At 45.8% G+C, this 24,869-nt stretch overlaps 1 protein-coding gene across 2 annotated transcripts in view; it reads left to right on the plus strand.

Moving 5' to 3' along the window:
* PLD1 (phospholipase D1) overlaps positions 1–24,869 on the plus strand; it is a 139,988-nt gene that overhangs the window by 51,711 nt on the left and 63,408 nt on the right. For both annotated transcript variants that reach the window (XM_081007833.1, XM_081007832.1), the window contains exons 2-4: positions 19,428–19,610; positions 22,812–22,939; positions 24,492–24,637. In XM_081007833.1, the coding sequence (XP_080863959.1) occupies positions 19,457–19,610; positions 22,812–22,939; positions 24,492–24,637 (428 nt within the window). In that variant the 5' untranslated portion in view covers positions 19,428–19,456. The remainder of the gene's footprint in view (positions 1–19,427; positions 19,611–22,811; positions 22,940–24,491; positions 24,638–24,869) is intronic.

Below are 24,869 nucleotides of genomic sequence, written 5' to 3' on the forward strand. Positions count from 1 at the left end.
TTCCTGTAGGCATCTCCTTAGCCACTGTGAGAACAAGATGCAAGACTAGATGGGGCCACTGCCTGGTCCAGCAGGTCTCTCATTATGTCCATCCTCCTCCCCACCTTCCTCCAAGGACTCTTCGCCCCATTTCATCTCACAACAACCCGGTGACGTACTTTAGGCTGAAAGGCAGTAACAGACTCAAGGTCTCAAAGAGCTTCAGGAATGCGGAAGGTGATGTTGGTCAGGATCACATCCAAGCTGCTCAATATTGGAAACCCCATATAGACTTTGTGTGTGGGAGTGGGGAATATGAATTTACGATATCTGGGTTTGAGGATTGAAGAAAATATTGGTTTATGGGAAGTGGAATTGTTGGGTGTTATCTTGGGGTGGGTGTTTTGAATAATTATGTATAGAGAGAGTGAGAGCGAGAGCTGACTGACAAAGAATTGGAATTTTTTTCTTTTTACTCCTTTCCTCTCTCACTCATTTTTCTTCCTTTTCTTCTTTATTTCTTTCTCTCTCCCCCCCCCCCACTTCTGGTTTGTGTTTTTATTTAGATTAGTTTATCGTTGATAAGAAGATATTAGATATTTATCCTTTGTAATTTTTTCTTCAAACTTTAATAAACATTATTGTAAAGGTAAAGGTAAAGGGACCCCTGACCATTAGGTCCAGTCGTGACCGACTCTGGGGTTGCGGCGCTCATCTCGCTTTATTGGCCAAGGGAGCCGGTGTACAGCTTCCGGGTCATGTGGCCAGCATGACTAAGCTGCTTCTGGCAAACCAGAGCAGTGCACGAAAACGCCGTTTACCTTCCCGCCGGAGCGATACCTATTTATCTACTTGCACTTTGACGTGCTTTCGAACTGCTAGGTTGACAGGAGCAGGGACTGAGTAATGGGAGTTTACCCCGTCGAGGGGATTCGAACTGCCGACCTTCCTATCGTCAAGTCCTAGGCTCTGTGGTTTAACGCACAGCGCCACCTGCATCCCTAAACATTATTGGGGGGTGGGGAAAAGAAAAGAACAGACATCCTTCAAAAGAAAGAAAGAAAGAAAGAAAGAAAGAAAGAAAGAAAGAAGGAAGGAAGGAAAGAAAGAAAGAAAGAAAGAAAGAAAGAAAGAAAGAAAGAAAGAAGGATTCCACCCAAGCAAAAATTAAACAGAACAAGGCTGCGAGCAAAGGAATCTGCACATAACAAGAAGGGATTCTTCGAGTAAAGGCAGCATGTGTTATGCTTTAGGTCTGCTTGTGAGTGCTGCTGCATCGACACCCAGTAGCTGTTTGTTTAATATTGCAAATACCTAATATATTTAAATCATTTGCTGTCCTTTGCCAAAGGAGAGCCTAAACAGTGAGGTGTGGTATGCACAATGTCTGAAGTGTTTAATAACATTCTGATTCTGACTGGGGGGAGGCGGGGAGGAAAGAACCAGGCTCTATTTCCTAACCGTTGCCAAAGTTATCCCATTAAGCAGACTCGCTGACTCATGGTCTGACAGTCCGTTTCCCTTCCAGGCAAAAGGGAGACAGGAATTTTAAATCGATTTAGCTCCAAGGCCGTTCATTCTAATTGCTTCAGTCCCAAGTATGCTAGCAATGAAGCCCTTCTTTCCATTAAATTGGGGGTTGCCAACCTGGTGGGCACCTTTGCAAGCAAGAGAAACTGTTGAGAGCAGCACACACACACACACATCAGCACAGCAGCCGCCACAACCAGTTATGTTGCCTAAAATAAAATGCTGCTTTTAAGGCTAAATTCAGAGGGGGGGCAGGGGGTGAAGGCCCCTCAGGACACCTGGGCACCTGTGGGTGCTGCGTTGACAACTCCTGCATTAAATTGTGCATGCTTAAGAAAAAAAGGCTATATGGCATCATTGCAACCCTCTGGATTCCTTTATCTTGTATCCAGTATCATATTGGAATCTTTAGTATTCGTTGATGGGTTAGGTTTTGCCGTTGAGGAGTCGTTTAGACAGTTATTGCAGGAGCAATGTTGAAATGTGGGAAGCTTCTTCATACTGAGTCAGACCACCTAGCTCAGCATTGCCTACACGGACTGGCAGCAGCTCTCCAGGGTTCCAGACTGAGTACATTCCCAGCCTTACCTAGAGATGCTTGAGGATTGAACCTCGGAGGTCAAGCAGCTGCTCTGTTGCTCCACAAATGCATAAGACTGATATTTTGGAGATCACACCGAGTGGGGCAAGAGCATGGTTGTTTCGCGTCTGTAATTGGCCCAATCCCTTTTTGACACCATTTACCATCATCACGAGGGATGCGGGTGGCGCTGTGGGTTAAACCACAGAGCCTAGGACTTGCCGATCAGAAGGTTGGCGGTTCGAATCCCCGCGACGGGGTGAGCTCCCGCTGTTTGGTCCCTGCTCCTGCCAACCTAGCAGTTCGAAAGCACGTCAAGTGCAAGTAGATAAATAGGTACTGCTCTGGTGGGAAGGTAAACGGCGTTTCCGTGCGCTGCTCTGGTTCGCCAGAAGCGGCTCAGTCATGCTGGCCACATGACCTGGAAGCTGTATGCCGGCTCCCTCGGCCAATAAAGCGAGATGAGCGCCACAACCCCAGAGTCGGTCACGACTGGACCTAATGGTCAGGAGTCCATTTACCTTTACCACAACTCTCGTGGCAGAAAATTACCGTATTGGACTGAATATAAGCCTCAATTTCCCCCCAAATTCCGACATGAAAAGTTAATGTGTGGCTTATATTCGCGACTTTACGGTATGCAGCCAGGAGCGCGGGGCAGTGGTGGTAGTAACTGTAGAAGTTTAAAGACTATAGTAGGATTAAAATAATTTTTGTGATATGTATAGGATGTTATTAAGTATCTGCGAAAAAAGAGAAAATTCAATATGAAAACCTGTTGAAGGGAGGGAAGGAAGTCCGTGCGCGATAGAGTGTTTAGAAAATAAGTAGACATAAGACTGTGGAATGTTAGAGTATTTGTTTTGTTTGTTTATATTAAAGAAAACTCAATAAAAAGCATGGGGGGGAAGAAACCTAGCAGGCCAGGGAGAAGTCTAAGCCAGCACCCTCTCCCTATGGTAGAGATCATGGTTTGCGTGTTCAGTCCCCCAGCGATTGAAAAAACCATGCCCAAAACACTGGAGAAGCAGCTACCAGCCTAGATGGACCATTGGTCGGGCTTTGTATGAGGCAGCTTCTTAACTTCCCAGACATGCTAGCTTTCTGTATGCAGGGAATTATGAATATAAGACAAGCCTGCTGAACCAAGCCAATGGCCTACCTAGTCCAGCAAGATACCTGTGGGAAACCCATAAGCAGGACTCAAGCAAGCACTCCCCGCCATGTTTTCCAGCAGAGCAGATGGTTGTATTTGTTGCGTCGCATGATGGACTGCCCGCCCCAGAAAAAACCCCCTGCTCATGGAAATCTAGCATGTCAGGAAGGAGGCTGAGTTAGAATCATTCTCTCTGAAATGCTTGCTTTCTCTTTGTGGAGAATGTCTATATTGGGGGGGGGGTGCGCATTTAATACACAAGCCGCCTTCTGCAGTCTAAATCACTACCAAGAACTAGGCCACAAGCCTTTCTTGCAACTGAATTAGAGAAAAAGAGCAAAGGGTTCCATTATTGTTCAAGGTCCCGAAAAAATCACAAATCTAGCCTCGTCAGGGCAGAACAAGCAGCTTTGTATCGTGCCGGGTCCTGTCCGGTGCTGTTCCCATAGCAGCATTTAGTCAATAGTAGGAACTGTAGGATATTTCCAAAGAAACCTCGCCAAAAGGGTCACTGGTTTCAAAGGGTTGTGGGAACTGGGCTCTGAGTGGGGAGCGCAGGGACTATGGGCTAAGCAGTTAAGAGTCACTGATGTGGGGCAGGGGAGGCAGAACAGTGCTATAAAAGTCCGGATTTTATCCTGAAATAGATTGTAATATGTTTGTCCAGGCACCTAAAATAACCTGCATCAACATCGTAGCCGCATTAACGGCTCTTGCGGCAATGTTAGGCTGTTATGGATTGGCAAGCCTGAAATGCAAAGGGAGGAATTCATATATGATTACACAATCAGAACAAAATACACCTCTCATCAGGCTTGGGAGCCTCAGGACCGGAGGCCCAATGTGGCCCTCTGAGCTTTCATATCTGGCCCTCGGGCGGCCTCTCCTCAGGCCATATCCCTCGTTGCGCCTGCCTGCCTGGAATGTGGTTTCTTAATTGTGATACAGTGGTACCTCGGGTTACATACGCTTCAGGTTACATACGCTTCAGGTTACAGACTCCGCTAACCCAAAATATTACCTCGGGTTAAGAACTTTGCTTCAGGTTGAGAACAGAAATCGTGCAGCAGCAGCAGCAGGAGGCCCCATTAGCTAAAGTGGTGCTTCAGGTTAAGAACAGTTTCAGGTTAAGTACGGACCTCCAGAACGAATTAAGTACTTAACCCGAGGTACCACTGTATTGCTTTTTGCTTGGTGGAAGAGCAAAGTGTGTGCGTGTTTGTGTGGATCAATGTGTTCCAAAACCTCTGACTTCCTGCATTGCTGGAATGTGGCCTGTTTTATGACTCGGATGGTGAAAATACTGTTCAGTTGGCAAAGTGACACCCTCAGTTCACAAACTCTATCCTCTTGCTGTCTGTGAGCAAAAGAATGATGCCATAGTTGAGATGGGTAGTTGAGATTATCGGCCAGTGGCTTGGTGTCAGGAGTTATATGGAGTCTTTTTGGGGTGTGTGGATGTTAGTAATGTTGGTATGGTTGTTGAAGAAGTTAACAAACGCCTGAAGTTGTGGTTTTGCAAATGGATGCAAAACCAACACGCGCCCCTTTCCTCCCTCCTATAAATTATGCCGTTGCCCGAGGTTAGTTGCTACTCAAAACATGTTTTTGTAGGGACGTATTGCCAAACAAGTACCAAGTGTGGCAGTTAACATGGGTACAAAGTGCACACTTATTTATTAAGGTCACAAGCGTCTTTAAAATCCAGATCACTGCAAACCTGTGCTCCAACATCTTTATACCTTTCTTTCTTGACATTTCTCTTTCTTCCTCACTCTGCTCTGCTCTGGAGGGATGGGCAGGGTCTAAGTGCTGCCATTTATTTCCCAGCAGGGATGATGATGATGATGATGTCCTCTGCCCCTGGGACACTGTTTGCCAGTTCTCTGCATGCCAGATAAACAGGCCTTTCTCAGAGAGAAACCCAGTAGGCGAGCTAAAGAGGGAAATAGATTACATTACCATGCATGCCTAAGAGTTGAACGGCCAGCCTTATTTTGGAAAATCCCCAAATCCATTTTTTATAACCAACCAAAATATCTCAAAATAGCAAGCATGCTTTTGAATTCACCAGAGATCTTTGCGAGGATAAATAATATCCAAATAATATCGTTGGGGACGACATGCTTTGTGTTGAAAGTTACAATTTTCTGCATTGGTCAAAAGTTTGTTTTTGTTGTATAGCCCTAGAGCAGGGTTTGAGAACACTTTTTCAGCTGAAGATGGGAACTGGAAAGCCAGGGGAAGGATAATGGAATCCAGTCTCCTGGGAGAGATGGTTGGCTGTAACACTGCAATATTTTGTTGCAGCATCCTACTTCCATCTTCCTGCTTCTTGGTTTTAAAGAACAATCCTTCAACAAATGGGAGACCCTTTGCACATGGGCACTGTTTGCATAGTCAAAGTTAATAAAACCATGATTTTGTAAATTCTTTATCGCAAATGCTATTTAATCTTGCCCGACAAGACTTAATGGCCCTAACCAGCCAATAAATTATCTTAAGGCGATGTCAAGGATGAGGGCACAGCGGGAGAGAAAGAAAATAAGAGTCATCTTGGTAGTGCCGGCGTTCCACCTTGTGCCTGGCACAGCCAGGCCTCACTTGTCAGATGAACTTGCTTTGTACATTAATTAGTAAGTTATTAACTCATTGCTGCAAACACCTGTTTTCAGTCGACTAGGCAGCAGGATGGCAGGGAGCAATGTCTCCTCATCACTGTGCTTCAGGAAGTGCCGTTTCCATGACTCTCCTTTGCAAAATACTACAGCCAATAGGGGTGATTTAAGATGCCCAAATTTTAAGCTCAGCTAAACCACTGAGTCTCTTGGGCTTGCTGATCAGAAGGTTGGCGGTTCAAATCCCTGCAATGGAGTGAGCTCCTGTTGCTCTGTCCCAGCTCCTACCAACCTAGCAGTTCGAACAAGTAGATAAATAGGTACCGCTGTGGCGGGAAGGTAAACGGCGTTCCCTTGTGCCCTGGTTTCCGTCACGGTGTTCCGTTGCTCCAGAAGCGGTTTAGTCATGCTGGCTACATGACCCGGAAAGCTGTCTGTGGACAAACGCCGGCTCCCTCGGCCTGAACGTGAATTGAGCGCCGCAACCCAAGAGTCACCTTTGACTGGACTTAACCGTCCAGGGGTCCTTTACCTTTACCTAGTCTGTTAGAGAGAAATATGTAATATCACCCAAGCTCCTAACTGCCTTTTGAAAAAAGTATCAACATGTCCAGTTGGTAATGCGTTGTTGTTGTTGTTGTTGTTGTTGTTGTTGTTGTTACAAATAAGGTGCCATCTCATTTTGTTCAATTGGACTTACCGTATTTTTCGCTCTATAAAACGCACCAGACCACAAGACGCACCTAGTTTTTGGAGGAGGAAAACAAGAAAAAAAATATTCTGAATCTAAGAAGCCAGAACAGCAAGAGGGATCGCTGCGCAGTGAAAGCAGCAATCCCTCTTGCTGTTCTGGCTTCTGGGATAGCTGCACAGCCTGCATTCGCTCCATAAGACGCACACACATTTCCCCTTACTTTTTAGGAAGGAAAAAGTGAGTCTTATAGAGCAAAAAATACGGTACTTCCATATGCCTGCATAGCTTTCCAACCTGAAACTTGCCCAAGGCTGCTCAGTGAGTTTCATGGCCAAGTGCTAGGCATTTGAACCCAGGTCTACATCTCCAGTTCTTATGCATCACACCACCCTGCCTCCGCTCCGTTATCCTTGGGACAAGAGCTAGGGCTCATTTTATGGGCTTTCCCTGTTTGAAGTCAATGACCATTGTTTCATCAAAGAGAGGCACAGCCTGTACCTACTGCGAAAATAAAGTCGTCACTTAATTTGTTTCTAAGTGTCCCCATCTGTGGGAGAGCTATGGATGAATATGTTCCCCTAAACCATTTAGAATATTTGCTGCCCACTATCGTGGAAATTTGCCAACAATCTTGTTCCTTCAAAATAGGTACCAGCAGAATTAGTTAAAGCATGCCTAGGAGAATCCCTGTTAAGGAAGCAGTGATGGGTAATAAATGTTTATGAGAGCTGACGATTGCAAGAAGTGTAAGGACATACGAAGAGCCTGACTGCCAGATTCATGCCATAGGCTCTTCTCACAGTAGCCAACCTGAAGCCCATGGGAAGTCCACAAGCCAGACATGAGCACAGTATTCCTTTCCCTGCTTGTGATCCCTGGTAGGCAGCACCAACAATGGAGGCAGAATATAGCCATTGTGACTAGTAGCCATTGATAGCCTTTTCCTCCTAAAAAGTAAGGGGAAATGTCTGTGCGTCTTATGGAGCGAATGTGTGGTCCCTGGAGCTGAATTGCCCAGGGGCAAAAAGCAGATCGTGCTCTTTTTTTTTTTTTTTTTAGAAAGAGGGAAGGGAATGTGGAAACAAAGCCGCTGAGCAGCTGATCGGCAAGCGATGGGGAGGGAGATAAGGGACGCTAGCGATAAAGGAGGCTGCCTGGGAGGGGGGAGGTAAAAGCACATGGATCCTCAGGATTTTTGCATTGGGTCACCCCAAATTCACCATCAGATCACATAGCATGTCCATGGCTACAGCCTGCACCAAAAAATCACTCATCCACTGTTGTGTGGGGCCTCAATGGCACAAAAACATGGTTACAAAGCACGGATCCACATGGATCCCCAGGATTTTTGCATTGGGCTACCCCAAACTCACCATCAAATCACATATCATGTCTGTGGCCACAGCATGAACCACAAAAATCATACATCCAGTGTTTCGTTCAGAATATTTTTTTTCCTTGTTTTCCTCCTCTAAAAACTAGGTGCGTCTTCTGGTCAGGTGCATCTTATGGAGCGAAAAATACGGTAATCCTCACTGGCTTGATGCAGTGAGTAGCTCCTCTTACAGCCTGCACTAGAGACTATATTAATGGCACATTTTTATCCTGCCCTTCCTGTAAAGACTAGAATAAAAGCTGGAATGTGTGCAGAGTAGGGCGGCCAAGATGATCCAGGGTCTGGAAACCAAGCCTTATGAGGAACAGTTGAAGGAGCTGGGTATGTTTAGCCTGGAAAAGAGGAGACTGAGAGGAGATATGGCAGACGTCTTCAAATATCTCAAGGGATGTCACATGGAAGAAGGCGCAAGCTTGTTTTCTCCTGCCCTGGAGGGTAGGAATCGAACCAATGGCTTCAAGTTACGAGAAAGGATATTCTGACTAAACATCAGGAATAACTTTCTGACCGTAAGGATCATTCGACAGTGGAACAGTCTCCCTCGGGAGGTTGTGGGCTCTCCTTCCTTGGAGGTTTTTAAGCAGAGGCTGCATGGCCACCTGCCATGGATGCTTTAGCTGAGATTACTGCAATGCAAAGGGGTTGGACTAAATGACTCTCAGAGCCCCTTCCAACTCTACAATCATATTGATTCTGTGAAAAGCCACCCAAATTGGTGGCCCTCTAAGATTGTAGGCCATTGGTGGCACATTGGCCATTTTTGTTAGTTTTTAGTTTCCTGGTCTTCTCAACGGTTTGGGGTAGCTCATGAAAGATACGTTTTATCCTCGTTGCCAGTTTGCAAGCGTTCTCGAAAATAGATGCCAAAACCCAAGAAGCCCCTTGGTGTATTTGCTCAGTAAGGGTTGCTGATGCGCAGAGAGAAGCTTTTCAGGTTTTTCCTCTAAAACCGCCTTGCCTCTCCCAGCCGCTGATGCTCACGGTTCACAGGAAGAGGAAGTCAAATAATGAGCAACTGACTCACCTCCCATTGACAGGGTCAGCGCTGTGCCAAAAGGAGAGAGATTTCTATATGGAGTACGTTCCTGTGTGGAAGAGCTGTTAGTCATGGAGTTGACTGGAGGGAAGGTGAACTTCGGCTCAGTTCCAAGAGGTGCCAAAGATCTAGTACAAAGTGTAAAGAGTAGTCACACTGGTTGGGAGCAGCGGCTGTAGTGCTATTGAGTTCAACAGAAATGAAGGGGTTGGCTAACTGTAAGTTGAAGAGGGTCATGTCTCTCTAGGAGCTATTACAACATTTTTTTACAAGAAAGATGGTACCCACAACTGCATAAGATAGTTGCTGTGGTCTCACTGTGCGACCAACACAGGCTTGGGCCTTTCTAGGGATTGGGGCAGGTATTCAGACCCTTTAAGTGAGGGATTCTACAATCAAGTGGAATATAAATTTTATGAAATCAGTAAAAATAAGTATCACCCAGGATTAACAAAGCGGTTTATTTGCGGAGAAATTAAGTGTGTGATGGATGTGATTAGAATCTCCTAAACCCAAGGATACTCAAGGTTGTGCTTTCCAGAGGTTTTTGGACTGATCCCCTCTGATAGCTCAGTCGGTAGAGCATGAGAGTCTTAATCTCCGGGTTGTGGGTTCAAGCCCCACATTGGGCAAAAGACTAGATAACCCTTGTGGTCCCTTCCAATAGTATAATTCTAGGATTCTCTGCAGCTTCTTGGCTGTTGGACCTGTTGGCGGGTGTTGATAGGAGTTAGTGGAAATTGTTCAGTTTGGTTGTGTACTTTTTGATGTTTATTACTACTTTTGTTATATTTGTAGTTATGGAATTTGAGCATGGTTTTAACTTTGGAAAGGTGGCATACAAATAAAATGATAGATAGATAGATTGATTGATTGACTGATTGACTCTACACCCCTTGGTCTTAAACCCATTCCCACCCAACCAGTTCCCTCTACTCTCTCCCTTCTCCATCTTCCAGTTTACAATAATCCCTCCGCCCCCCCCCCCGAACGGTTAGGCCATGCTCCTTTCAGTTGCTTCCTCCCACATAGCATTCTGCACTGCAGGCTCCCTGCTCTGCCCCAAACATAAACATAAAACATGGTTTGTTAGATAGGCATCCCCTGTGGTGCTATCCCACATGGTTATAGTATATGTGCGAATCCTGTAGCCATCTGGCTAGAGCTGACTGCAGAGGTCTTCCCCAGCCAACCTAACCATCTGGTGGGAAAGGGGTTTAGAATATTCACACATATACCACAACCCTGCTCTTTGTGGTGCTACAGGTCTGTGTGCGCACAGGTGTACATGAAGCAGGCCACAAAGGGGTGATATTTGGTCCACTGTGATACAAAACACGCCTTGGGTTAATTGGCGAAGGTGTATTATGCATCGTCTTTCTCTTTGCCAGTTTGTTTGTTTTTTAAATAAACAATTAATAGAAGAGCTTAGGGAGACAAACGGATGCTTGTCGGTTTTCGAGGATCATCCTGACAGCAACAGACATTAAAATGTAGGTTGCTTCAGCTAGGCACATCTCAAATGGCTTTGCGTCTTATTATCCCCCAACCCCCGGAAAATGCAGCACCGTTACGTAAGTTCATGGTAAGGCTGAGTGTCACGTCTGAAGCATTATTGGCCTGAATCGGAATTGGTATTCCACATGCTTCAGGGATGCATTGCATTGTGTCTCTTCCCTCTCCTGTTAAAGGTAAAGGTAAAGGGACCCCTGACCATTAGGTCCAGTCGTGGCCGACTCTGGGGTTGCGGCGCTCATCTCGCTTTATTGGCCAAGGGAGCCGGCGTACAGCTTCCGGGTCATGTGGCCAGCATGACTAAGCCGCTTCTGGCGAACCAGAGCAGCGCACGGAAACACCGTTTACCTTCCTGCCAGAGCAGTACCTATTTATCTACTTGCACTTTTCTGCTTTCAAACTGCTAGGTTGGCAGGAGCAGGGACCGAGCAACGAGAGCTCACCCCGTCGTGGGGATTCGAACCGCCGACCTTCTGATCCACAAGTCCTAGGCTCTGCAGTTTAACCCACAGCACCACCCGTGTCCCTGAGCGTGGGCATTCAGAGATTAGGGTTGGCGGTGCTGGTAAGGGCCTTTCACTGCTGCAAGGACCAGCCCTGTGCTGTCCTTACCTGTGATCAGGAATCCTGATTCAACCAGCGCCACTGATTCATGTGTAGAAGCCCTACCAGTTGTGTGCACATAGGGGCCCATTCTCACCTTTGGTTCCAGCGCATGGAAGTTGGGAGCAAAGCCCTAGATGTGTCCACTCTGCAACGTCGCATACAGGTGAGAACGAAGCTAAAAAGGTTTTCTTATGCTTGCTTGTGCTGTGGCTCGGGTAACCACAAACACAGGCAACATCCAATTTACGTGGGAGTTATGTTCTGCACCTCTGCGTGTGCAACCAAAATGGTGTACTGTATATTTGGAGCACCCTGGAGAGGGCGAGGAGACCCTCCCCAGACCCCAAAAAGGATGTCTTCTTAGGGATCTGGGGAGGGTCCTCTTGTGAGCCAGGGGCAAAGCGAGACTTTGCTGAGGCCTCCCCCCCAACAGCTGGCATGTGGGGTAGCGCAGCAGCAGCCGCTTCCCTGCGCCCCACTGTCCCTCTGTCTCATGCGAACCGGAGGGACAGCATGGCTCCCTTGACCGGAAGCTTCCAGAGCAAGCCAGAGGGATGATGGGCCTTGCACAGGTGATGCATGGGGAAGCAGCTGTTGCAGCCGTGCTACCTTGCATATCAGCTCTCCTCTTCAAGTTCTGGGAAGGGTCTCCTCGCAAGCCAGCAGGACTGCCCTGGCTTCGTCCCTCCCCCCCCCCCCCCGCTTCTGGGTTCCCAGCACCACATGTGTGTGTGGTCACACGCAAATGCAGCATGCATAAATGGACGGTTTCCTGTACAAAAATTGATCATTATGTAGCCAATGGCGGACAACATATTGAGGCTGGGAACGGTGAATGTCAGCATGTGGTTCCATGCATAATCCCAAAGGCTTCCCGCTTAAGCTGTGATCAAATTGCTTCGCTCTTTTCCTGGGAAAGGAAAAACATGAGAGCTATGCATGTAATGAACTAATTACCCTGTTCTTTGCTTACAACCTGTTTCCTTTAATTAACCTTACGCCCCTGTTTAGCGGCTTGTCTGATGATCTGGGAGCATTCAGTTCCCACAAACAACCAAAAATCCCCTCTGGGCAGTCATCATTGAAGAAAACTCATCAGTTTAAAACTGCTTTGGGCTGCATAATGTTGACGTGCCTTTGAGATTGCATAATACTTACCAGGCAGGAACAATGCAGTGTAAATAAAAGTGGAAGAAAAGACCCACAGATAGTTAAAGGAACGAGGAACAGATTCTTCCTGCTTCCCATTCAGTTTTGTCACTCCTGAGACAGCCGTGCTTTTGACGAGTGAGGTCACCGCTCTGCTGCCCTTCAACATGTGGCAACGTTATTATTTTGACCCCACAGGCAGAATCTATGGGGATACATTGCAATATGGGGGCATAGAGAAGCCAGTGTACATGACAAATCTGAAGAATCATGAATTGTGCAGGCTGTTTATGTTAGCCAGATTTAATATGTTTCTCTCGATGATAGTAAGAGGAAGATATTTAGCTCTCCCAGAATCAGAGCGTCTCTGCAAATGTAGTAAACAGGAACCTGATACTTTGGAGCATATTTTCTTTTCTTGTGATTTTGGCATTTATGCCAGAAGACAATTATTAGAGAAATGCTTCTGGGAGATGATATATAATGAGATGAAAAAAATGTTGAAATATACATTTATAAAGAAACCAGAAGCATTTTTACTGGGCATTGTTGGGAGTGATATAAATAGAAAGGAATATAAGCTCTTTTTATATGCATTAACAACAACAAGAATATTACTGGCCCAAAAATGGAAGCAAGAAGAATTACCGACGATTGAAGAATGGAGGATGAAGTTAATGGACTATGCAGAACTAGATAAACTAACAGGAAGGATTCGAAACCGGTGGGACCAGAAATTCACAGAAGACTGGAGTAAATTTATGGACTATTTGAAAAGTATTTGTGAAGATCACACAACGTTTGTAGGTTTGCAAGAAGTTTTGTGAGGAGTATTATTGGAAGTATTGCAAAAATGGAGAAGGGGAAGGATGATTTGTTAAGAGATGTAAAGGCAATATAAAGTTAAGAAATGCATAAGAAGTGGTTAAAACGGTGGATCATCAGATGTGCTGATGGAAGTCTAAAAAGATTGTATAAGTTTTGTGGTACATATTATAATTTTATGTTAAAATCAATAAAAACTATTAAAAAGGAGAAGAAGACAATTATTAAAGGTCTTCCAACACAATAGGCTCAGTTCTATGCTACCAGTTCAGGACCTGCTCTCGGACAGGAATGATCAAATTACTTTAATAGTGGCTGAATTTTTGAGTGCTGTCCATGTAGAAAGACTGGGTCATTATAAAGAGATTTAGTGGTTCTTAACTGATTGGTGATGTGGTATTGTTGCATTGTATTATTTATGCAAATTGATTTTCTCTGGCGTTAAAGATCTGACTGGGACAAACCTTGTTATGTTGAGCTCGTATTTTGCACAATTTGTATACAGTGTCTGTTTGATAATGTGTGGTTTGCTATGCCTAATAAAGGATATATTTGGATTTGGGAAGCCACCCTGGTTTAGTGGTTAGAGTGCTGGACTAGGATTTGGGAGACCAGGGTTCAAATCCCTACTCAGCCACGAAGCTCAGTTCCCTTTTGCCTCGCCCTGCCCCACACATTTGGGTTGGGAAGCCAGAAGACACCAGCACTGTTGGGTTTGGAACTTAACAGGTTAAGTTGTTCCCATGATGCCTCAACATTCTGACGTCAGCTTTCGAAGCTGGGAGGAGCTGGGAGGAGTTACGTTCTCTTCCTCTCTGGTCTCTGAGAGAGAAGGTCGCAGTTTGTCATGGCTGCGGTGAGCCCAGGAGTTTTCTGGGGAATGTCGGAATAAAGAACTGAAATGGACAAACCTGGACTCTGTGTGTGTTTGTCGGAAGCTAAGTGAAGCTACGTGACAGTTTTCACCGCTGTGTTCAACTCTGCTGAGGCGTGACTGAGAGCTCGGAGCGGAAGCGTGCCGGGCGGCCATAAAGAGCTAATTGAGGATCGCAAATCAATTAGCGGGGGTCACGTCAAACCAATAAATCAATTCCACAGGTTATGGACCCTTAATCACCGATCGTAAAAGCTGTCACTAGAGGCTGCCGGGTGCGTTTGAAGTTGCGGCAGGAGGTGGTGAGATTTTTGCCTGTTGCTAGGAGGCAAAGGAGTAGCTGCGGAGCTAAGAGCAGCTGGCTGAAAGACGCAAAGTGTTTGCCTGTGTTGCTGCAGAGCTGAGAGCTGGGAGCAGCTGGAAACGGGTGCCGGATAAGCTGGTGAGTAAGCTTGGGGCCCCGGGAAGACGATGGCAGACAGCCAGGTCTTGGAGGACGTTCCGATTGAACAGCTCACTCTAAGAAGTTGAGCAAGGGCTGTCTGGGGATGTGCTGCGTTTGCTGTGAAGCTTCAGCAGGAGGCCAGAGCCCTGGAGAAGTATTGAGAAAAGCCTAGAGATGGCTGATGCCCCTGTTCCTGATGCTTTAGCCTCAAGGAGTGCTGGTGAGCAGATCGGGGGGGGCGAAGGATTCCAAAGGCAAGTGTAAAGGCTTGTCCACTGTGCGTGCTGGAGTGGAATGTCAACAAAGCAGGTTCCCAGAAAGCCGCAGTGGGAGCCAGGCCAGAGGGGGCGGAGCTGGCAAGGAGTGCTTTTCCGGAAGAAGGAGAAGGAGGCCAGCTGGGAGGAGCCCAGGGCAGTGTTTTTCCACTGGAGTTCGTGGTTGCTACGTGTGTAATGCAACGGGACACTTGCGTCGCTGCTGCCCATGGAGAGCGGAGACAGCTGGGCAGGAAGGTCCCAAGGTCAACCAGCTGAGTTCTCATGGGAATCAGTCTCGGAGAGGAGGCCAGCGTGGGAACGCAAGGGAAAGACGTGGCTCAGACGCTGGGGAGGGTTGTTTTCTTATCACTGCTTCTATGGCAACTGTGAAGAACAACTCCAGCCAGGACACGGTGATGCGCTGGGTTTTGAATACTGCTGTTGGTCAGCACCTGCTAAGCAAGCCTACTGGCGAAATGCGGAACTGCAGGGCTGTTTCAACAGGAACAACTGTGATGTTAGCAGACGGAATGAGAAAGTTGGTTTCTGCTGTGGCTAACATGTCTTTTTCTCCTTTACAGGAGGAGCTAGAGGTCTACGTTGTGCCGGGACTGAATTGTTGTTTGTTATCTGTATCAGCTCTAATGAAGCAGGGATACAAAATTTGCTTTGAAAATGACACCTGTTCCATTTTCAGAGGGGGGAAACAAGTGGCCAACGTGAAAAGGGGGCAGAACAATCTCTTTGTTCTGGAGTCACCTCTGGAGGGTGGTGGGAATGCTGGAAAAGCACAGGCGCAGTGTGCTAAGGTTCCCAGTCATGTGCAAAAGCTGCACAGGTGCACAAAAGGGTACAAACTCCGGAAATGTGGGAGGTCCCTAGGGTGCAGGCCATGCAAGGGTGCACAGGTACATGGTTTTCCCAGGTTTGGGAGGGTAGCCAAAGAGCCCTTTGAGCTCTTTGAGGCAGGTGGTCCAAAGGTTCAGGAAATGATCTTCTGTGGATATGATCCTGCAACCAATGGGTGGAAGTTTGCATACCCAGAGGGTGATCAAACCAAGCTGCTGGTCAGTAAGCAGGCTGAGTTCTGTGAACAGGATGGGTGTTCAAGGCTCAGGGATGGTCCTGATTTTCTCTCAGAATGTCTGTCTGATTCTGAGGAGGAAAGGGAGCCAGAGGCTGATCCCGGTGATGGGGACCAGGTCCAGGATCAGGGTTCAGGGCAGGTCTGGGCATCTCCAAAGGTTGTGAAAGGAGTGTCCAGGTGTGAGGCTTCATCTCCGGTTAGCGTAATGGAGAAAGCTCACAAACAGGGTGTCAAGTCAGAGGGGGAAGAATCTGACGGAGAAGACACAACTGCTGGCCCAAATGGGTCAGTAGGGTATCAGGTCACAAGTGCGTGGAAAAGTGTCGCACAGTGTGATTCTGGGAGTGTTGAAGGGGTTCAACAGGTGCCTGGGAAAGATGCCGGGAAGTGGCATAAGGCAAAGGGAAAGGTGTTGAACTCAAAAGGGTCTTGTCAGAATTTTCGGCAAGAGGGGGTGTTGGGTTTGGAACTTAACAGGTTAAGTTGTTCCCATGATGCCTCAACATTCTGACGTCAGCTTTCGAAGCTGGGAGGAGCTGGGAGGAGTTACGTTCTCTTCCTCTCTGGTCTCTGAGAGAGAAGGTCGCAGTTTGTCATGGCTGCGGTGAGCCCAGGAGTTTTCTGGGGAATGTCGGAATAAAGAACTGAAATGGACAAACCTGGACTCTGTGTGTGTTTGTCGGAAGCTAAGTGAAGCTACGTGACAGTTTTCACCGCTGTGTTCAACTCTGCTGAGGCGTGACTGAGAGCTCGGAGCGGAAGCGTGCCGGGCGGCCATAAAGAGCTAATTGAGGATCGCAAATCAATTAGCGGGGGTCACGTCAAACCAATAAATCAATTCCACAAGCACTACCCTTCCTGTGCTGCCCCACTCCTGGCCCTGTGTCTGCAGCCGGAACAACTTTTGCTCGTCTCTACAGCCCTATAGGATGCATGAAGCCCTGTGCAACTTGAAAACTCAAAAGCAATCGAAGTTGCTTCAATAAAGGATACTGCTATCATTGGTTATTTGGCTCCAGGGCAAAAAGACTTAACCCTGGCGCTTTGAGAAATGTCAAGAGCTTTATTACTTTTGCAATTACGCTGCCTGCAAGAAGACCAGCACACATATGAAAGTCAGACTTGACATAAGAAATCTCTTGGGCTTTGTCCTCAAGCTTAATGGGTGAAGCAACTCAGTTCCTACGACTACGACTGAGGCACATGACTTGGTGTGAAAGACTGATGATCTGTTGTACAAAAGGAGGATATTGCTTCCTGGGGTTCATCCAGTTCACTCAAGCTTGTGTTATATTGTTGTTTCCATCTGCCTTGAGTTTTCCCTGGTATTGCTCTGTACAACAATGCTTTTTATGTATATTAAATATCTTACGATATTTGCACCTCCCATTTCTGATGGGCTGCACCAGGTGTGTAATTCCAACCCTCCCACAAAATGATGCTTCCTACAAATGCCAGGCTGATTCATTCATATAATTAGCTGTGCATTTCTCTCTCTTTTATTGGAATATGCATAGAATGAGCTTGCAATAAGGCATTTTGGGTGAAATGAGTGTGCCCAAATGAGCCTTTGTGGAAGCCCAGGAAGGCTCACAATTAGACCTTGAGTAGGAGAGCTGTCAATATATTTCACATCTAGCAACCCTTTGGTTTCAGATCGTAGATGGGTAGGCGAGTCTAAAAAGCCCGGGGCACCTATTTTCATGGGCCTCTAACAGCTATAGTAGCTCATTTACCAGAAGTAATGCATTTAGCATTAACTCTGGAAGTATATACCCAATTCTGAGCAAACTAAGCTTCCTGGGGCAAAAGATACACCAAGAGGCATAGTTTGGTCAGAATTGAGTACACACTTCCAGAGTATATTCCATTTAGCCTTGCAAAGCAAGACCACTTAGAAGCCAGACCCTTCTCCAGACATAAACCTAGCTTCCTGGTGTTATTTCACACTTGGTGGTTTGAATCCCTCATCCAAGTACAATATACTCAAGCGCTCTTACATTTTCTGTCCTATTGGAGTTGTACCTTTTAAAATACTTGGCAGTGGTGGTAGCGAAAGGATTGTGGTGTCTACTTTTGAATATTTTAAAGGGATGCATCCCTTGTCATACAGAAATGTGCCCTTCATAAATGATGAAGTGCTTTGTCCTTAAATATTTATACAAACCAAAGGCTTTTAAATTTTAGATAGCTCCAGAGAGCCTGGTTGGGGAAGGGACAGAGAGGGTTGTGTGTTGTTGTTTTGCTAAGGTAATCAATATAATCTTATTTCAACCAGTATATTCTGGAGTGGGGGGTCCCATTTTCCTTATCCCAGTCTCTGCCTTGAATGAAGAGAAACAGGTTGCCTCAAGGCACACACAAGGCCAGGAATTCATTTTCAGTTCTCGCGCTGAGCTCACAGCCCGTTTTACACATGTTTATTATTTACTTACTTCATAAAATTTATACCTCGCTTGATTGTAACGCGCCTCAAAGCTGCTTACAAATAGATTGTCAGTGCTTTCCTTTCTCGGCGGACAGCGGAGGTGTACACCTTTGGGTGTGAAGTCAAACCGTTGTAGAGTTATTGTGCCTGTGGTGGCTGCAGAGACTGATATGGAAGAGACACATTTTGTTGCAGGTGGGGTAGAGGAAGGTGTCCGGTTTTGTTGCTGCAGATGCACCATGGCGTTTCTTCTCTCTGTTCTCCTCCTAGCGGTCATTCCTCCTCTGGTCACTGCTATGAGGTTGAATCCTGACAAGACAGAAGTACTGTTTTTGGGGGACAGGAGGCGGGCAGGTGTGGAGGACTCCCTGGTCCTGAATGGGGTAACTGCCCCTGAAGGACCAGGTGTGCAGCCTGGGAGTCATTTTGGACTCACAGCTGTCCATGGAGGTGCAGGTCAATTCTGTGTCCAGGGCGGCTGTCTACCAGCCCCATCAGGTATGCAGGCTGAGACCCTACCTGCCCACGGATGTCTCACCAGAGTGGTGCATGCTCTAGTTATCTCCCGCTTGAAGGTGACCAGGAAACTACAACTAATCCAGAATGCGGCAGCTAGACTGGTGACTCGGGGCAGCCACCGAGACAACATAACTCCCAGTACGTTTCCGAGCACAATTCAGAGTGTTGGTGTTAACCTTTAAAGCCCTAAACGGCCTCGGCCCAGTATACCTGAAGGAGCGTCTCCACCCCCATCGTTCTGCCCAGATGCTGAGGTGCAGAGCTGAGGGCCTTCTGGTGGTTCCCTCACTGCATGAAGCAAAGCTACAGGGAACCAGGCAGAGAGCCTTCTCAGTAGTGGCACCCGCCCTGTGGAACGCCCTCCCACCAGATGTCAAAGAGATAAACAACTACCTGATATTTAGAAGACATCTGAAGGCAGCCCTGTTAAGGGGAGATTTTAGTGTGTGACATTTTGATTTAATCCTTGCTGGAAGCTGCCCAGAGTGGTTGGGGAAACCCAGCCAGATGGGCGGGGTACAAATAATAAATGATGATGATGATGATGATGATGATGGATACATGACCTGACTGACCATCTCCAGTCAGATAAAACAATAAGATCAAGGAAAACAAATCACAACCATACTTTCGAGCTCTCCCAGAAATAGGGCAAGCCAATGGCTCTTTGTCGTTGCCGCAGATTTCAGGTCATAACAGTAATGGAAATTCTTCGTTTTCTTCTCTCAAACAGCCCCCCCTGGGTGAGTGTGAGCCTTTAAGATGTCTCTCAGCAATGAAAGGAAATTGAACACCTCAGCCTTGAGGAAAATAGCCAACGACATGACCAACATCATCGAAAGCCTGGACACGAGGGAGCTCCACTTTGAAGGGGAGGAGGTGGATGCGGACGTGCTGAATGACCCCAAAGCACCTGGTGAGTCAGTGGGCAAAGATGTATAATAAGGGCCTTCTTCTTCCGCAGAATCGGACTGCTTTGGAATCTCTGGGTTCGTTTTTTTATTATTATTATTTTTAAAAGGTCAATGAATGGAGTCTTCAAGGAGCTGCGTCGCTTTTGAATGTAGGAATCTGCCTTATCCCAAGACAGACCATTTGTCTATCTAGCTCAGTACAGTGGACGCTCGGGTTGCGAACGTGATCCATGCGGGATGCACGTTCGCAACCCGCAGCAGCACGTCTGCGCACACATGGGTTGCAATTTGGCGCTTCTGCGCATGCGCAAAGTGCGATTTAGCACTTCTGCGCATGCATGGCCGCTAAAACCCAGAAGTAACCCGTTCCAGTACTTCCAGGTTTCAGTGGTCCATAACCCAAAAAAACGCAACCTGAAGAGTCTGTAACCCAAGGTATGACTGTATTGTCAACACGGACCAGCAGTGGCTGTCCAGGGTTTCAGACACAAATCTTGCCCAGTCCTACCTAGAGATGCCAGGGACTGAACCTGGGACCTTTACGAAGCAAATTCTCCACCACTGTGCCAAAGCCTCTTCCCCAAAGCTTCTTGCTCATCCACCTTGGTTAGTATTTCCTTATTTCCTGTGCTCCAACAGCCTTATCTCCAGTTGTCATAGCATTCTTCCTTCTGTTACCTGCTATAAAACAATCCACTTTTTAATGAAAGGCTGCTTTGCTCTAAAGGCTCTCTCCAAACCTGCTTCTTCTACGAAAGGTCGAAGTCAAACCAGTTTTGGTTCGGCTCATCATGGGAAGGAGCAAAGAGCTATGCAAGATTCTCTGCTGGAATCTTCTAACATTCAGCTTCAAATTCTAGCATTATGAGAAAGGAAGAGAAACTTTTCCCTAGCCGCTTTCTGTGCATAATTTTATTTACTTCTATAAAATGCTGGCTGGGATCCAGAGAGGCCTATAGATGCATGTGATGTTGTCAATGTTTGACTTAGGGGCCCAAGTTCAGAGCTCCACTCAGCAGAGTGAATTAGAGAGCCCTCTTTTCTGGGAAAAAGGGTGGGATATACAGTAAAGAAATATAATAACAATATTATGGCCTGAATCGCCATGGATGTCGATCCCAATTTCTGCTGTTGCACATGAAAAATAGAACACGTAGCTCTGTGCTTTTATAAGAAGCTAGCGCACATACAGCAAAATAATAATTTGAGCAGGGAGCTTTTCATTCTTCTTTGTACACAATGGAAGCTTGTTCCTCTGCCAAGCTGCCTGTCTCCTCTGTATTGCTACTTAAATTATAATATTCCCCTCCTTTCATCACTTTCCAATCTTTCAGTTGCCTAAATGAATTAACTGCAAACAAATAGCTCGGAGGTTGATGAAATGTCGTTTATTTTTCTGGCTTCCTAGTTTCTGCTGGTTTCCAAGAGACTTGCGTAGAATTGATGGCGGGAGCATATCGGCAAACCCAGCCCAGTAAATAAAACGAACTGCTGCACTAAGCAGGCTGCGCCCCTACTTGTTTGACAAGTAGAGTTTAGTTTAAAATTCATCTGCATCGCTGAGCAGCAGTAAATACTGTGAAGCATATTTTCTTTAACAGGAACCATAGTCTTTATCATACTTTTCATAGAATTGTAGAGTTGGAAGAGACCATGAGGGTCATCCAGTCCAACCCTCTGCAATGCAGGAATCTTTTGTCCAACGTGGGGCTCGGACCTACAACCCTGAGATTAAGAGTCTCGCATGGACTGCATGGAATTGGCGGAAATGACTGGCAGAATCCGTGACCAGGGAGAAGAGTCGGTGGAAGAAGATTGGAAGAAATTCAAAGATTATTTACAGAAACATTGCAAAATTAATGAATGTTAGAGTGATGTTGGATTGAAGTTAAGTGGCTTCTAGCTGTACAGGTTTTAAAGTTATAAATATATCAAGATTAAGGATTAGGATTAAAAAGGTTAAAAGAATGGAAAAATTGGTTTTAAATAGGTAAAAATCTAATGTCATAATATATTAAGATTAAGGATTGGGATTAAAAAGGAGGGAAAGAAATTGCTGGACTAACAAACTGAATTGGAATACAAAAGAGGGAGGTATGAGGAAGTCCGGGAAACAAGTAAATGTAAAAGAAGTTATGAAAAGACGGAATTGTTTTTAACTGGGTTTTTTTCTCTTTTTCTCTTTTTGTATTTTGTATGTTGTATTGTGTCTTTTTCTTTTTTCTTTTTAAATTTTTCTTGTTTATTAATGTGATTCTATTTTTTCTGAAACTTTAATAAATATTAATTTAAAAAAAAAGAGAGATTAAGAGTCTCGCGCTCTTCTGACTGAGCCTATCCCAGCTGCATCTCAGTATCCTCAGTTGCTGGTAAATCTTCACCAGTGAGTTAGAATGCAATGGGACTTTGATGTGTGAATTAAGGGATAACTTTGGAATGAGCACCACTCGTCTGCTTCAGGTTTTCTGTGCCTCTTCAGATTAAAATCTGGATATATTGCAAGGAAATGTAGGACACTTAGCATATGATAGGACAAATTCCTTGGCACATAGAACTCCTTGGTTTTTTTTAAATAGATTTTGTGGATTTTAGCTGTTTTTCCTGCAGTTTAATTATGTAGGTTGTCACCTGAGGCTCTTGTTCCGAGTCTCCCGGGTAAACACTAAACTTTAAGACCAGATTTCTGAAGCTGCCCCAATCACAAGGATTATTATGGAATGTGAGTTGTGGTGTGTGTAATGATCCAAACTCTTTTTAAACAGAGAGAGAGACCAAATTCAGGTGTTGAGTAAATGCTTTAAAACCCCAAATTCAATCCCTGGCATATCCAGTAAAGGACTAGAGATGGGTGTGGTTTTTTTGGGTGGGGGCAGGATAAAGAAACACACCTGATTGGTTTTCATGATGATCCTTTTAAAAAATAAATAAATCACAAGCTGATGTAGATGTTGCTAAACTTATTACCTGTCGCTCTCTCTGAGTTCCCAGGGTGAATAACAATTTAATTTAAGAGTGAAAAGGTGAGAAACTGAGATTTAACAGAAAATGACAGAATCATGCATTGCTACTTGGATGGGGGGAAAAATCCGTTATGTGCTGCAATGTCTCTTATTTAGCAGCTTTCAATATTAAACTTTTGGCTGCTGTGTTCCAAGTTGTGCTTTAAAGGACTGGTACCAAAACTTCTATTTCATCATTTGCAGTGGGCATCCCGTTCTCTGCCATATATAACACTAAAGGATTTAAAGAGGCTCATACACAGCCCTACCTAACTGGGTGTCCAATCCGAGTGCGGGTTTTGGAAGTGGAACGCTGTACCTCAACAACAAAGGTCAGATCTTATTTGCCAGTGCAGCACTTTTTAAAATATATATATATCAGTTCACATTTCATGATGCATCCATGTTTCTGTTGCTAAGTGCTTTGCTTTTTGAGGTGGAGAGTGGGATGGAAAGTTGCATGAAAATAAAATGGTAAACTAAGGACTGAATTCAACTAAGTCATTGCAGTAGCGGAAGCCAACTCAACAGAACTCCTCCCCTTGCATAACCCTGCACCCTCCCCAAATCGGCTCAGGGGATTGGGAGACACCCCCCCCCCAGAACAGGGCAGGGAGGGAGAAGAGTGGAGCTTGTTCCACCTGGGAGACAGAAATGTTTGCACTGATTAAACCAGGCATAGGCAACCTTCGGCCCTCCAGATGTTTTGGACTACAGTTCCCATCATCCCTGACCACTGGTCCTGTTAGCTGGGGATCATGGGAGTTGTAGGCCAAAACATCTGGAGGGCCGAAGGTTGCCTATGCCTGGATTAAACAATCTCATTAGCAGTTCCCCGTTGAATTCCAACCTGCGTGTTTTATCAGACATACATAACAGCCTTTAAACTTGATCCATAGAAAACTGCTATTCTAAAACAATAGGAGACCATATGTGGTCCATCTGTAGAAGCTGATGAACATGCTAACTACTAATTGGAATTTGCATTATGGGACCCGAAAGCTTTTTAAGGCAGAGATTCTCTGATTTTGACATGGTGAAATTTTGCTGAGTAAAAAATAATAATAATGCAATTGTTCAAGCTTTTCCAAATGTAATGAAGACTTGTGGAACCGACACTTTTGCAAGGGCCACATAATGTCCATTCTGCACTTGCAAAGAATTGATCCTTCACTGTGCTCTCAAAGAAGCTCTCAAATGTCTCAGGTAGAGGCCTTTCCTCGTCTTGCTAACTTACAGGTCCTTCAGAAATGGTAGAGGTAAGATTGACAGTATCCAACCAAAGGGTCCCAGCAGTGCAAGGATTTCCGCTTGTGCAATGGAACAACCCCCCACTCCGCCTCGTGCACCCCCTAAATATGTTTTGGGAGTTTTCCCCAACCCTCCGGAGTAGATTTGGGGAGGGCACAAGCCACACGGAGGAGAGGGGGGAGGAAGTTCTGTTGCACAAGAGGCAATTCTTGCACTGACAGAAGTCGTTCGTTGGATGCCACCCAAGGTCTCCCAGTTCTAAGGTCAACTTTTGAGTCTGGCCTTCCTAAAGGTTACCAGAGCATAGATGACAGAAGTTAGGCTGTCCCTGTCCAGACAAGGGGCACAGCTGGGCCACTAGCCGAAGCTGATGGAAGTCACTCTGTGCCATCGAGGCCACCTGAGCCTCTAGCGACAGCAAAGGGTCCAGATGTATGCCGAAGCTACATACCCACTCCTTCAGAGGGAGTGTAACCCCATCAATAGCAAGCAATCTCCCATCCATCTGGTCTGGGGAATGGCCCACTAACAGTGACCCCATCTTATCTGGACTACAGGAAGGCTGTACAAACCCGATTTGTTTTAGGATGCAATGGGGTTAGCACCATTAAACAACTTTGTTCTTTCCTGAAGGTGCCGAGTCTACATGTTTACACCATTGAGTTGACACACGGGGAATTTACATGGCAGGTGAAAAGGAAATTCAAGCACTTCCAAGAGTTTCACAGGGAACTGCTTCGGTACAAAGCTTTCGTTCGGATCCCCATCCCTACAAGAAGGTAACAACGGCGCAAAGGCCTTTCTAGGCCATGATTTGCTTGTGGTGGAATTTCCTCATGGTATTTTAGGTTTCACAGGACATAAGAGCCATTTCCAGAAAATGAATGGAATACCTTGAACGTTTAGTGCTCATTTCTGTGTTATTTGATTCCAGAAAAAAAACACCTGTTTGCAGCCCCTTTAACCCTAAAAATCATGGGAGTAAAAAGTGGCAAATTTGGGGGAACCAAA

The sequence above is a fragment of the Podarcis pityusensis genome (genome assembly GCF_964106645.2).
Source record: "Podarcis pityusensis genome assembly, chromosome: 5".
Lineage (NCBI taxonomy): Eukaryota > Metazoa > Chordata > Lepidosauria > Squamata > Lacertidae > Podarcis > Podarcis pityusensis.